Source organism: Sceloporus occidentalis, unplaced genomic scaffold (genome assembly GCF_023333645.1).
Source record: "Sceloporus occidentalis isolate IW3139 unplaced genomic scaffold, rSceOcc1.0.p SCAF_7, whole genome shotgun sequence".
NCBI lineage: Eukaryota > Metazoa > Chordata > Lepidosauria > Squamata > Phrynosomatidae > Sceloporus > Sceloporus occidentalis.
Window position 1 is genome coordinate 71020977 of NW_028316987.1, and position 15551 is coordinate 71036527.

At 41.3% G+C, this 15551-nt stretch overlaps 2 protein-coding genes across 8 annotated transcripts in view; one reads left to right on the forward strand and one right to left on the reverse strand.

Moving 5' to 3' along the window:
* LOC149309924 (peroxisomal carnitine O-octanoyltransferase-like) overlaps positions 1-6847 on the reverse strand; it is a 38519-nt gene extending 31672 nt beyond the window's left edge. For 3 of the 7 annotated variants that reach the window (XM_089533296.1, XM_089533293.1, XM_089533294.1), the window contains exon 1: positions 6467-6566. In XM_089533296.1, coding sequence (XP_089389422.1) covers positions 6467-6550 — 84 coding nt within the window. In that variant the 5' untranslated portion in view covers positions 6551-6566. Of the gene's footprint in view, positions 1-6466; positions 6568-6665 lie in introns of those variants that run through there. The other 4 variants (XM_089533291.1, XM_089533290.1, XM_089533292.1 and 1 more) reach the window with 4 other exon arrangements.
* A 6300-nt stretch (positions 6848-13147) lies between these two features.
* LOC149309925 (ribonuclease P protein subunit p38-like) overlaps positions 13148-15551 on the forward strand; it is a 29234-nt gene continuing 26830 nt past the window's right edge. Inside the window, exon 1 of the mRNA XM_089531414.1 lies at positions 13148-13166. The gene's annotated coding sequence lies outside the window, so the exon portion shown is untranslated. The remainder of the gene's footprint in view (positions 13167-15551) is intronic.

Here is a 15551-nt window from a genome sequence, read left to right on the forward strand (position 1 = left end):
AAAACCATTAGATGTGGTTCTACTCTCGGGGTAGCAGAGAACAAGCCTGGACCCTCGTCCCTGATATTTAAAGAGTGCACTCCTATCACCCCTCAGTCTTCTCTTCAACAACTTGAACAAGTTCAGCTCCTTCAAGCTTTTCTGATATGTTTTGTTCTCTATACCTCATATTATCTTTGTTGCCCTTCTCTGAACTCACTCTAACTTATGTATATTCTTTTAAAAACAAGGCACCCAAAACTGAATGCAGCGCTCCTGATGGGATCTGACCAATGTATAATATTGTGGGACTATTACTTCTCTTTACTTAGAAACTATGGCCATATTAATGCAAGCTACTGTAAATTGCATTAATCTTCTCTGCTGCATCATCATGCTGCTCTGTCAGTTCAGTTTATGATCAATAATGACTCCAAGTAACTTTCCACATGTAATACTGCCAAGTATCTCCTATAATACCTGTGCATTTTGTTTTTCTAGAATTTTGCATTTGTTTCTGTCAATTTTTCTTCCTATTTTTTTTTTAAGTTTATCAAAGTACTTTTGAATTATATCCCTATATTCCAATGTGTTCACTATCCTTCACAGTTTTGTTTGAGCATTTTGACTATGATACTGGAGAACAGGGCTGAATTCCTGCTCAGCCATGGAAATCCTTGGGCAAGTCGCACCCTCCAGCCTCAGAGGAAGGTAAAGAAAAACCCCTCTGAACCAATCCTGCCAGAAAACCCTGTGATAGGTTCACCATAAATCAAAAATTACTTGAAGGCACAGAACAACAGGTGTTTCCTAACAAACTTCTTATCAGTCTTGATTTGCAATCCAGATCCCTTGCCAATGATTCATAAGAGTACACCGTTCTCTTTTTGGGGGGAAACTGCAGTAAAATAGGTACTGAGCAGTTCTGCCTTTTCCTTGTAACCTGTTAGCATTTTACCATCCTTGTTGAGCAGCAGCCCCTCTTTTTCCTTGGTCATTCTCTTGCTTCAAATGTAATCCCAAATCCCCCTTTTTGTTGCTTCCTGCATCCCTAGCCAGTCCCAGCTCATTTTGAGCTTTAGCTTTTTTAATTCTATTCCTGCAAGCTTAGGCTACACATCTGTACTCTTTATGGTGATTTGTCTTTCCATTCTTTATACATCTCCTCCCTCACTTCCTCCTCTTACATTAGTCATTTCTTGCTGTTGTTGTGTGCCTTCAAGTCGTTTACGATTTACGGTGACCCTTTCATGGGGTTTTCTTGGTAAGTTTCTTCAGAGGGGGTTTGCCATTGTCATCCCCTGAGGCTGAGAGAGCATGACTTGCCCAAAGTCACTCAATGAGTTTCCATGGCTGAGCTGGGATTCCAACCCGGGTCCCGAGAGTCAGTCCAATGCTCCAACCATTACACCACGTTGGCTCTATTAATTATATTAGTCATACTGGCTGATATTTCTGCCAACCGAAATCCAAAATGTCTGGAGTGCTTTCATCCAGATACACAACAGGTAGATCAAAGTGCCCCCACCCTCTTTGGAGAGATTTTTGGGGAGCTGTGCAAGCTCTCTGTCTTTTCCTGAGCAACCAGTTTCCTTTTCAAAATCAGTAATATGACCTTTCCTCCACATTCATAGCAATGCAACCACCCCCACACTGGCAGTAGGCAAATATGTGAGGAGCTAAGAGCAGTTGTGCAGAGTGATGCTATAATATACCAGAAGCTTATGTGATAGATATGCTCTGGAAGGGGCACCTACTTAAAAATTTTAGCTGAACTTGCTGCTGTTATGGCCAAGTTCCCCGCCTCTAGCTGGAGAAATGCTCTTTGTCAGAGAATTAATTCACAGCATTCCCTAATGGGGGAAATGCTTGTCAGGTTAGCTTAATTGGGTTGTCTTTTCACCCTAAAATGAACAATTCTGTTTGCAGGACATTTTGCCAGGTTCTGGAATTGTTTGACAACTAAGAATATTTTCTTTTTCTTTCCGGTTATGTATACTGTGGTAGTGAATGATGTTGATAGAGCAATTAGTAAATGGCTATACATTGGCGATGACTATACCTGTAACACCTCTACTGAAAAAACAATAATCACCTGCTTCAATCATAAATGCCTATGTTATTTTTGTAAACAGAGGACCTGTTTAAAAATACATTTTAAGACATTATGGGGACCGTAACCTCTTTATCACTCTGCTTTTCCCTTCTTCAAAAAATGGAGTGTGATTGCACTAATGTTACAGAAAGCCATGGCTTACATCTGCATTATTACTAGCAGAATTGCCCCTATCCCAGAAAGAAAACTTACATGTCCTTCCAGTTTAAAAATATTGTAAGCCAAACTGGTTTTCTATCTTTCTAGAGGCTGTGTCCTTTTCTTTTCTCATGTGTGATAAATATCTCCCTCAGTAGCAGGTTCTCTTAAAGTTTTCAGAACAAAGCAAGCAAATGGAAGTACTGTTTCCATTATACAGAAGACCACACAGATACACGGGTGCTGGGTCTGGCAAGTTAGGTCTCTTTCACATGTCAATTATAATATGCCAGTACCACTTTTAAGGCTGCATCCTACAGAATCTTGGGATTTGTAGTTTGGTGAGGCATTAGGATGTTTAACTACTGCACAAGACTACATATCACAGTGGGACCATAGCAGTTAAATTGGCATTAACACACTGTAATTGTATAGTGTGGAAGAAACTTGAGAAAGGCAAGTTCCTTCCTTCTGTTTTTTAAAGCTATTGTACAGATAATGCTAAATCACATTAAGTTTAAAGATATGTTCACAATCTTCCTGGTGTAGTTGCCAACTTACAAGAATCTAAATATCCCAATCCATAATGAAGAATAATATTTTTTAAAAATCAGAGTTTTCAAATAAAAAGCTAGAAAGAGACATATGTTTTTCAGAAAGTTTTCACCAAATGACAGACAGCAGCAAAATAGTAAGGCAATTCTGTGGGGCCTAAATATCCTAAAGGCACTAGATCCCACCATATCTTGGAATCTAAGTATGGTTAACACTGGTCAGCACTTGGATGGAAGATCGCCAATGAATACCAGGCACTGTAGACCAGGGGTAGGCAACCTGCGGCCCCGTGGGCCGGATGCGGCCCGGCGAGGCCTTGGGACCGGCCCCAGCCCGGTCCTACCGCCGATTGCCGCCGGGGCCTTTGGCCTCTCGCGCGCAGGGGCAAGGGGGGCAATTGTCTATAGACGCCTCAGAAACATGCATTTATATTAACATTTTTAAAAAATCAGCAAATTTGTTTGCGTGTCCTCCACTTTTTTAAAAAAAGTGTCCACCATTTGAAAATGTTGTCCTACATTTGTCCTGGTTTATTTATTTATTTAATTTTTTAAAAAATTTATTTAATTATTTATTTTTTGGCTTCGGCCTCCCCCAGTTGTCTGAGGGACAGCAACCCGGCCCCCGGCTCAAAAAGATTGCCTACCCCTGCTGTAGAGTATATTTCAGAGGAAGGAACTGGCAAAACCACCTCTGAGCATTCCTTTCCTAAGAAAACTATGAAATTCACAGGACCTCCATAAGTCAACAGGTGACTTGACGACACATACATACACCACACAATGATATTCTGTAGCAGAACTGCTATATGTAATAACCTCTCTGTTGTTGTATGCCTTCAAGTCATTTCTAACTTGTGGCGACTAAGGGGATCTCATCACAGGGTTTTATTAGCAAGATTTATTCAGAGGGCGTTTGCTTTTGCTTTCCTCTCAAACTGAGAGAATGTGAACTGTCCAAGGCCAGTGGGTTTCCATGGCTGAGTGAGAATTCAAATCCTGGTCTCCAGAGTAATAGTCCAACAATAAGCCCTCTGGAACCTCTCAATCCACTGTAAAATACATAGGATTTCTCAGTTAAGAAGTGTATGGATTATGAATACAGTGGGCCCCTGGTATCCACAGGGGTTTGTTTCCAGGATGCTTAAGTCCATTAAACACAGTGGCATAGTAAAATAGTGTCCTTTATATAAAATGGCAAAATCAAGGTTTGATTATTGGAAAAAAAAAAAAAATATATATATATATATATATATATATATTCAAGACATGCATAGTTGAGTCCATGGATTAAAAAAAATCTGTGGATACTGAGGGCTGACTGTAATATTCACTTGCAAATTTAACTTCTGCCTTTTTTTATTTAATAGATTTATGCTCAACCAATGCTCTGGATGGCATATTAAATAGGCTTCTCTGACATGTATTCCACTAAAATACACTTGATTTCTCCTCGTGGCAGCATTTATTTACACTTCCCTATTTCATCCCCAAACTTGTTTAGCACCAGCAGCAGGTGGTTACATCAAAAGTCCTTGGTTGAAGCCCTGTCAGTCTTTACTGATTTGTGTGAGACTTCATATGTACCTATCACTTTATGTACCAGGCCTGTGCTTTCTTGTTACATCTGATTGAAGGGTAGCCCGACACACTGAACAGCCTTCGGGTTCATAGTGTACTTATTCACGGTAATTAGTAAATATGGATCTTGCTTTGTCAACAAACCTTGCTCTCTGACACTATTCCTCTTCTGGATATCACCTGACACATAATAAATGTGGCACAAAACAGTAAAAACAGCAAGCACAAAACCAAATACCTAGCTAAACAGTTATCAATTTAAATATGCCTGACCATCTTTTGAAGTGTAGATGGGGTTGTGGTATTAATCCACAACAGCAACTTGATGAGCTCTAGATTAGCTAATCTATCTATTGTAGCAAAACGCCTTTTGAGAAAGCAGGCTCTAGCCTAGATCATAACACTTTGCACCACCATATCTGAATGCCACAAAATGATATGCTTGTCTGATACTGCAAGAAATAATGCAGTTTGACGCCTCTTTAACTGCCATGGCTCCATTTTATGGAATCCTGGGCTTTGTAGTTTGTTGTGGCTCCACATCTTTCTGACAGAGAAGGGTAAATATCTCACAAAACTAGAAATCCCACAGTTCCATAACACTGAGCCATGGCAGTTAAAGCAGGGTCAAACTACATTAATTCTGCAGAGTAGATGCAGCCTAAACTATGAAACATGCCTGAAGAAGAGCCAGGTTTTTATTTCACTTGCTTTGAACAACAAAAAGTACAGTTGACCCTCTTTATACATGGATTTTTTATACACGGATTCAAGCATCTACAGCTTAAAAATATTCAAAAAAAGGTATAAATTTCAAGTATCAAACCTTGATTTTTCCATTTTATATAAGGGACACCACTTTGCTATGCCACTGTATTTAATGGGACTTGAGCATAGATGGATTTTGTTGTTCCTGGAACCAAACCCCAGCGTGTAACAAGGGTCCACTGTATTGTTGTGTGTGAGTTTTTCCAAAGACTTGCTGTTTTTTCTAAAGACAGTACACTCTTTCAGGCCTCCACTTAGGGCTTAGAGTCACTTGTTATTGTGAGAAGCCCCAGGAAAACAAAGGCTTTGATTTCCCCACTTGGCCATGAAATCCATTGGGTGTCCTTGGCCAAGGCACACGCTCTCAGCCTCAGGGGAAGGCAGTGGCAAACCACCTCCGAACAAATCTTGCCAGGAAGAAGATCCTGTGATAAGTTTGCCTTAGAGTCACCATAAATCCAAAATGACTTGAAGGCAAACAACAACATACAACTGAGCACTGAAGTTAGACTTGTCCAAGCCGTAGTATTCCCCATCTCCATGTATATGGATGTGACAGCTGGACAGTGAAGGAGGCAGCTAGGAAGAAAACAAACTCATTTGAGATGTGGTGCTGGAGAAGAGCGCTGAGGATACAGTGGACAGCCGAAGAGACAAAGAAATGGGTCCTTGAACAGATGACGCCTCAGATCTCCCTGGAAGCCAAGATGATAAAGTTGAGGTTGTCGTACTTTGGTCACATCACGAGAAGGCACAAATCATTAGACAACAATGCTAGGAAAGTTAGAAAGTAGCAGTGGTTTGAGTGGCTCTGGATAACAAAGGTTCAATTCCCAGCTGGGCCATGTAAACCCATGGGGTGACTTTGGGCAAGTCACACTCTCTCAGCCTCAAAAGGGCAGGCATGGCAACAACAACAACAAAACCCAAACAAAACAACCCTGAAGAAACTTGCCAAGAAAATTGTGTGATGGTTTAGCCTTAAAGTAAGTCGGGAAAGAAATGAAAAGACACACAACACAGCACACAAATTTAGTTCACATTACTAAAAGCGAAGTAAGCCCTAGGTCTAAAACACACTGCAGAAATCATCCAGTTTGAGACCACTTGAACTGCTCTGGCTCAAAGCTAGGGAACTGTGGTAGCCTTTGTGAGACGTTTAGCCTTCTCTGCCAGAGAGCTCTGGCGCCACAGTAAAACTACAATTCCCAGGATTCCATAGCACCGAGCCAGGGCAGTAAAAGCGGCCTCAAACTGGATTATTGCACCCTAGTTGGCATATACAGGGAAATAAGAGGCTGCTGCTGCTGCTGCCTCTTTGGACCTTTACCTTGTTTCGATGGCTGCCCACTGCAAACCTCTGAATCAACCTGGCCATGAGAACCCCAGGACAGGCCCTCATTAGGGATGCCATAAATCTGCAACAACTTGAAACAACACAACACACACCCACACGGGGTTATTCCTGCGATGTGTGTGTTTTGGAGAGGCTTTCTGTGGCCCCTTCCCTTCATTACTCCCTCACTCACCTCATCGCCCAGGACTCGCTCGCTTTGTTTTTAAGGCGCGGCCCAGAGAACGAAGCGCCTGCCTCCAGCTCCAGCCACAACAACAGCAGCAGCAGCAGCAGCAGCAGCAAGGGCTGAGGGAGAGAAACACAACTCCTTCCCCTTTTTGGCTCCGTTTCCCTCTTCTCACCTTTGCCCCACATCCAGCCCCACGGAGCCCCAGGAGGAGGACTAGGGAAGGCCGGGCCTAGGCCGCCTCTGAGGCGGGGCCTAGAGTTTGAGGGAACGCCGCCCTCTTAGGCCTCGCTTTTGGGCTGCTTGATGCTGCTGTTGTTGTGTGCCTTATTATATGGCCACCCTCCTCAGGGGCCCAGTATGGCCAGCAGAAAGGCCTAAGCTGGGAAAAGTACTCAGTCATTAATATATAAGGAGGTTTTAATGTCAAAAATGTCCAACAAATGTAATTACAGTAATTTTCTGGCACCCAGCTAAAGAGTGTGTGTGTGATCTGGTACACTGTGCCAGAAAGCAAAAACCACAACAAGTGAAATGGACAATGGCTAATAATTGGAAATTGCCAGGCTTGCATCCACACTGGGGGAATAACCCGGTTTTGCACCACTTTAACTGCCTCAGTTCAAGGCTGTGGAATTCTGGGAGCTGGAGTTGGTTGTGGGGCCCACAAACTCCCAGCTCCCAGAATTCCATAGCCTTGAGCCAAGGCAGTCAATGTGGTACAAAACCAGGTTATTTCCCCAGTGTGGATGCAGCCTGCATTTGAAATTGCTTGACTATGGAGTTTATCACAGGAGGAATTTGCCTTGATTTCGAATGAAAAGAAAGTGGGGCCAGAATGCATTCGTATGAATTCGCTAGTTCAGCAAATTTACATGAATTCAAATTGTGTTCAGACTGACTTCCCATTACCCGAAAATCGCTTGCCATTGCCCAAATTTGAGCGTGGTAGTCTATCACGCAATAGCGTTAAACCCCATGATTGCGTTCGGATTGCCATTGGATTATACTTCCAATTTCCCTTGTCTGGTAAACTCCTATGATTGTCTATGACTGTAATTTGGGGTCAGGCTAGAGAACCATGCAGAACCCAAAGTTGGCACAATAATTTTGCATCCTGACAAATTTTTGTGAACTTAGACCTATATACTGTATGCTTCTTGTTCTTTCTAAAAAACATAATATCGTTCGTGTTCTCAAAACTGAACAGAACCCGAAGTCAGCAACAACGTGAACACAACACACACACACACACACACACACACACACTGGATTATTTCTGCAGGAACTTTAGGAACTTTAAAATAGAAGGTCTCCCCTCCAAAAATTTTAGGTTTTTTTTTATAAATAATTTTTTATAAATAATTTTATTAAGCATATTAAAATACAAACACAACCCATGATAAAATACATCCATCATATCAGTCTAATAACACAAATACAGACATGCTTAGCCATCTACATCACATACATTTATGACATTTATATGTATATCTCGTTTATCATCATTATACTGTAATCGGTATTGATAACCTTCTATTCAACATTGAAGAAACTTGCCAAGGAAACTCAGGTCCAAATCACAATGCAGGAAAAAAAAATAATCCACTATGAGACCACTTTAACTGCCCTGGCTCAGTGCTAGGGAATCCTGGGAACTGTAGTTTATCGTGGCACCAGAGCTCTTTGATAGAGAAAGCTACATGTCCCACAAAACTACAGTTCCCAGAATCCCCTAGCAATTGAGCTCGGGGCAGTGAAAGCAGTCTCAAACTGGATTATTTCTGCAGTGTATTTTGGACCTCAGTTGCCCTAGGAAGGCACACAACAATAAAGGGGGACCTATCATGGGGTTTTCATAGCAAGATTTGTGCAGAGGTGGTCCTTTGAGGCTTAGAGAGTGTGACTTGACCAAGGTTAACCAGGGGGTTTCCTGGCCAAAGCAGGAATTGAACCCTAGTCTCCAGAGCGATCATCCAACAATCAAACCACTTTGACATATTCTGAGGAGGCCCAGAAAGAAAACAACAGGGTGGAGAAGAAGGCCAATCCTCGGTTCTTCCTCTCCACCCCATTGAGGAGAAAGAGTCAGGCCGTGAGGAGAAAAACAGGCCTGACAGCTCCTTCCCTCCCATATTTGCTGCTGGTTGTTTGTCTCTGCCGTGCCAGTGTCCTCCATTGACATTCTGGCGTCTGTAGGTGCATCTACACACTGTCGAAATAGTGCAGTTTGACACCACTTTATCTGCCGTGGCTCATCATACATAATTATGGGATTTGTAATTTTGTGGAGGGAGGGCACCTGCGTTCCTTAGCAGAAAAGGCTAAAAGGCCTTGTGGAACTACAAATCCCAATATTTCATAGGATGGTGCTGTTGCTGTTGTAATTCTCTACTGACATTTTAGCTCCTGCGGATGCCTATACACTGTAGACATAACACAGTTTCACACCACTTTATCTGCCAGGGCTCATAATGCAGAATTCTGGCATTTGTAGTTTTGTGGGGGCACCAGCACATTTGGGCAGAGAAGGCTAAAGACCTTGTAAAACTACAACTCCCAGTATTCCAGAGGATGGACCTGTTGCTGTTGTGTGCCTTTAAATCATTTCTGGATTATGGAGACCCTATCATGGAGTTTTCTTTACAAGTTTCTGCAGTGGGGTTTGTCATTGCCATCTTCTGAGGCTGAGAGAGTGTGACTTGCTCAAGGTAACCCAGTGGCTTTACATGGCTGAGCTGGGATTCAAACCACTACACCGCAATGGTGCTACAGCACTTCAAAGTGATGTCCAACTGCATTATTTCTACAGTGTAGATGCCCCCTACCTTGTCGTTTTGAATGGCCTTCAATTCAAGAAACTGTTTCTTATTTTCCCTACATATCCTAATGTGCAAATATAGATGAAAATACAACACACCCCCTACAAGTATTATCAGAGAGGATGATTTTGTAAATAGATTATGTGCTATACGTGCAAAAAGCACTCTCAATTTGAGATGAAGACTCTGCATTCTAATAAAGGAAGGTCCTGCCATATGTAACTTTCCTCATTACCCTCCAGAAAGTTTCTTCTTAACCGTTTCCAAAGGAGTAGCCCTATTGGAAAAAAACCAAAACAATAATGCTAGGAAAGGTGGAGGGAAACAGAAAGAGAGGAAGACCACATGCTAGAGATGGAGAGACTCTATTTAGGAGGTCATTGGTATGAATTTGCAAGATATCCTCCATCTCCAGTGGAGGATAGGGAGTCCATTTGGAGATAGCATATCTACAGGATTGCCATGGGTTGAGATCGGCTCGAGGGTGGATAACAACAACAAAGCCCTATTGGTCTTTTGTAGGGGGGAAAGAGCAAAAGGGGGGAAAGGGTTCTGTGACATTTTGAATGCTAGGCAACGGTAAAGGTAGTCCCCTTGACATGAATGTCTAGTCAAAACTGACTGTAGGGGGCTGTGCTCATCTCCATTACTAAGCTGAAGAGGCAGCGTTGTCCGAGGACTACTCCAGACTGGTGGTCAAGTGGCCAGCATGACTGCACCAAATGCTGTTACCTTCCCACTGAAGTGGTACCTATTTATCTACTTGCATTTGCATGCTTTCAAACTGCTAGGTCGGCAGAAGCTGGGACAAGTGACAGGAGCTCACCCCATCATGCAGCACTCAGGCCTCGAATTGCCAACCTTCTGATCTTCTCTGATCATCAGAATAGGTGTCCTAACCACTAAGCCACCGCATCTTGAACGCTACCACATTTATTATGGCATGAATTTGTGTAGCATAGAACACATTTTATTAGATGTATAAACTGTTATGTAAAATTGCATGTATGTATACAATACACAACCTGCCTAAATACCTTAAAAGCACTAAATCCCATCCGATTTTGGAAGCTAAGCAGGGTCAGCCCTGGTTAGTACTTGGATGTAACACCGTCAACAAACACCAGGTGCTGTATGCTATATTTCAAAGGAAGGAAGGGGTAAAATCACCTCTGAGTATTCCTTGTTAAAGAAATTCATGGAGTTGGCATAACAGGAACTTTCAAGGCACAAACACACACATTCAGTACACATGATTGGAAAGGGTAGGATTGCAGACAGTGAATAGGGAAATAAGATGTTGAAAGTACTGACAGACAACTATTTCATTCGAGTTTATCAGACAAGGGAAATTGGAAGTATAATCCAATGGCAATCAGAACGCAATCATGGGGTTTAATGTTATTGTGTGATAGACTACCACACGCAATTTCAGGCAATGGGAAGTCAGTCCGAATGCTTCATGGGGTTTCACGTTATTGCGTGATAGACTACCACACACAATTTCGGGCAATGGCAAGCTATTTTCAGGTAATGGGAAGTCAGTTCGAACGCAATTCAAATTCACGTGAATGTGTTCTGACCCCACTTTCTTTTCATTCGAAATTAAGAGAAATTCCTCCCGTGTGATAAACCCCATTAACAAGGAGCATTCACAAACTTGCTTATAATACAAACTTCATGGCAAGTGATTTAAGTCATGATGTAAGTGATGAACATCATGTTAATTGGTAATCCATCTAACTTGCGTAGTGGTAAGAAGCCAGTTTCCTAATTCAAAGTTTTGGTGACTGACTGCAATTGAAACACCCCAGTTTTCCCCTCTCATTATTCTTTGCTGAACAATGGCTACTTTCAGAACAGTCTCTTGGGAGGCTGCACTATTCTGAATATTGCTATTTCTGATATCAGATCAGCATCCATGTATTCTTTTATGGCAGGAATGGGAAGTGTGTGGACTTGCAGTGTTTTCCAAACTTTGGTCCTCCAGATGTTTTGGGCTTCAGTTTCCAGAATGCTTGATTGTTGGCCAAACTAGCTAGGGATTCTGGAACTGAAGTCCCAAACATCAGGAGGACCAAAGTTTGGAGATCACTGGTAGAGCTTCAGATTCCCAAACTTTGGCCTTGCCAGTACAGCCCTTGCCAGTATAGCCAATTGTGAGGAATGTGAGGAGTTGCAGTCCAAAAACATCAAGAGGACCACATACCAATTGCTCATCGCATTTTATCTTGAGATTTGCCTGCTAGCTCTCTTTAAAAGACAGAAAGGCACTGCAGACGTAAGGTGGCATATATTACATTGGAAGAGGAGAAAATGAATGTTGTAGGTCACTGCTTCTTGGGCTATCTGATATGGGGAAGCAACAATTACTTTTTTCCAGTGTGCCAGGGACCAGTACCATATTTGTATTTATTGGCTATACTTGTTTTTTTCCTGGAAAATTGAAATGGTGACGTTATCAGTTGCTGTGAAGGCATTGCCAAAGTAAATATTGAGAAAGAGTTGTAACTAGATCTGTTCTCTGTCTTTGAATCCTTGTTTTCTGCTCTGTTGTTGCTAATGAGTTTAATGAATCTGTAATGAAGCATAGGTCTGCCACCCAAGGTGAGAAAAGTTATAATTACTCAGGACAAACCTTTAGCAAATCGATAATATCACACGCATAGTTTCAGCTGGGAGTCTTTAGGGCTGAAGGGCGGGGTATAAATACCATAATAAAATAAATAAAACAAGAGATGATGCCCAGTCATTTTCTTTTCTCAGTTTGTCATATAGTAAATTATTTTTGGGTATCAACGAGGCTGTGCCAATTTGTTTGTCCACACTTCATTGAGTGGTTATTATAGTTTAAAAATGCCTGGTGTAAATGCTAAAATTTTGAGTCTTTGTCCAACAAGTCTGAAATATTGTAATTATATCATTAATCTATTCTGACATACAATGAGCAAGGCTGAGGACTCTGTCTGTACATGGGCCCTACCAAATCCCCACATGTGATACAATATTATGGTGATCTGTAGGTTTTATTCTACCATCTCTAACTCAAGGATGCCTTAAATCATAGTACTAACCAGTGTACCATCACGTATCTTGTGTATAACGAGAACTACTGTAATAATGCAAAGAAACAGAAGATGCCAACAAAAGAGCTAGAACAAGAGACCTCTTCCACAAAATCTGAGAAATCAAACACATTACATGATCCAGAAGAAATAAAAAGATGGTAGAAACAATACATTGAAGCAGTGGCATCACTAGGGTTGGTGTCACTTGGTGCAGTAACTCAGGGTGTCACCTGTGTGACCATATGTCCTCCTTTTCCAGGACATGGCCTACATTTCAACCTTCTGTCCAGGAATAATTCCAAAATGTCCTCCATTTTGAGCAGGAAAAGCCCATTGAGAAACACCATGTTAGCTTTTTCCCTTCAAGAAATGTGTCTTCTTGGCTGCCTTTCTTTGATGCAAATAGAGGGATAGGATGGATCCTTGTCAAATTCTTTTTTCTTAGGAGCAGCAGCAGACAAGCCTTGCCCCCAGAGCTTAGGGTGCATTTGTTTTTCAGATTGGAAAAGGACAGCAAATAAGCAATTGGCTGCTTGAGGACACAACGCAAATGTTGAAAGGATCCCCCCCCCCCCTTAATTTCAGCACAATGGACAAATGAAAGGAATAACTTAAAGGTAGGTTCAATCAATAGTTTGTTGCTTCTTAAAATCACTCCTTAAAATTGTAAAAGCACAATTTTAAGCATTTGTCTTGCTCAGAGTTCTATAAGCACTATTTGTTTATGTGTGCCTCCAAGTCAGTTTTGACTTATATCAACCCAAAGTCCAATCTATCATAGGGTTTTCTTGGAAGGTTTCTTCAGATAGGGTTTGCCATTGCCATTCCCTGAATGTGAGAGAGTGTGACTTGCGGAAGGTCACCCAGTGATTTTTTGTGCTTGAGTGAGGATTTTGAACCCTGGTCTCTGGAGTTGTAGTCCAAAGCTCAAACCAATACACTATGCTGGCTCTCGTAAAATTGCCTGTATTGCAAGCCCACAAGGCATTTTAACAAAAATCCGAAAAATGCAGTTGAATACATAATAAAATATAGTATAAGTCATATAGCTGCAAATAAACCATATGAAAGGAGTTTATATTAGTGTTTTTAGCTTTCATTTTGTAATGTGCTACATTTTGCAGTGCCTTGTCCTCCTTGTGGTTGTAACATCTGGTCACCCTGGGTGCCAAGCCCCCAACATTGACCTTCTCTTATACCGCACCATATAGAATCCTTAGAAATGTTTTTTGTACTAATGTTACTCATAAATCATAATTCTCACATATCACTGAATGTAATGGTAATAGTTGTGACATAAGCAACCAACAAAATTAAAATTATACCTTTAAATTACAATGTCATATGCAGAGCCTAAACGTATTTACATGTACATAGTTTCATGTGGTTGAAGTGAAAATTTGGTAAGATTTTTTTTTAAGAAAATGTTAAAAGAATTTTTAAAAATCATTATTTTAAAATTTAAAATTTATTTAAATTTACCATCCATAAATTTATTTAATTTTTGAATTCCAGTTTATGCTGGTTGGTGTAAGGCAAACTACAAACCATCTAGAAAGTTGGGCCATTTAAGACTAAGTGGCCATGACGGCAGCAGTAAATTAAGGTTGGTAGTGTCCAGTGGTGAGATTATAGGAACAGAGTCTGAGACAAAAACCATAAGGACATCTAGAAGGTCACCATATATTGTGCCATAGTGGTGGGACAAATAGAGGTCCCCAGAGTTACTCTACCTTAGTCTTTGATTCCAACCAGCTGCGGTTCCAACCTTCTTTGTCACACATTCTGATTTTACTGAGTTTAGAGTACATCCTAAATCTTGCTGCTTAACAGTACAAATCTAGGATGTGCACCTGGTAAAACCACTGTGTTTAAGATCCATATGCTATGTGCATGGTTAAACAAAAATGGTTGTTCTGGCTGTAAATATTACTGTACTCAGAATAAGTCTGTAATAAAGAAGCAGCCATCAGAACAGCAAGCCTTCTATAAATCAGCGTAATATTGTATACTAGTGGAATGCCCACAAGATGGCAATATTTGCCTGCTGAAAAGTCTTCCACTGAGCATCTAGACCCCATTGTTTTTCTCAGAAGAGTTTCCAGGAGCAGTTTTACCTTCTGCAGTAAAAACAAGTGGTACCTTGAAGACTAACAAATACATTAGAGCATGAAATTTATATGCTTGATTTGGCTTGTCTTGGAATATTCTTTCTGAAAGAACTCTCTACTTGCTAATATTTTGCCACTGTTGGTAAAACATGCAAGTTTTACTATATTTTTAAAAAGCAATCTCTACCACATTTTACCTTTATCTCTGCAGAGGTATTTCAGGGGGCTTTTCTTCCAGGAATACTACATTTTACATTTCTTTATTTTAGGTATATAGATAAACAGACATCTAGCTCAAAAGTAAGAAGCATGGAGATGGGTAAAAAAAATTATATTCTTTTTTAAAAAAAATACAATTATCAAAATTGCCACTTTTGCAAGAGACAAATCATCGGTTTTGTTTCTTCATGTGATTTCAAAGGAACCAGGAAGTTTTAATTAATTTATCTAGTTGTGGGCAAAGTGACAAATGAATTAACAGAGGACTTTAATGTACTGTTGGAGTAAGGTCTGAATCAAACTTTTGTTAGTTGAAGGACATCATTTTAACAAAGTGAAATGTGGGGGCTCAACAGACTGTTCCTTTGGAGCAGTGTCCCACGACCCCTTTCTTTAATAGATTGGGCCGCGGCAGCCGCACACCGTGGCCCCAATTCAGCACTTTGCCAGTAGGGTTGCCATGTCCCGCCTAGGGGTGGGACATTCCCGCTTTTCAACTGGGTGGGGAGGTCCCGTCCTGGTTTCTTCATCGACCCAGGTTTGCCCCGGGTCAGGTAGGCTGCCACTGCAGCGGCTGCTGCAGCTGTTGCACACAGCCACTCCTTTGGCCGAAGCGCGCGGCTGCTCACAAAACTACAAATCCCAGGGTTCTGTAGGATGGAACCACAGCAG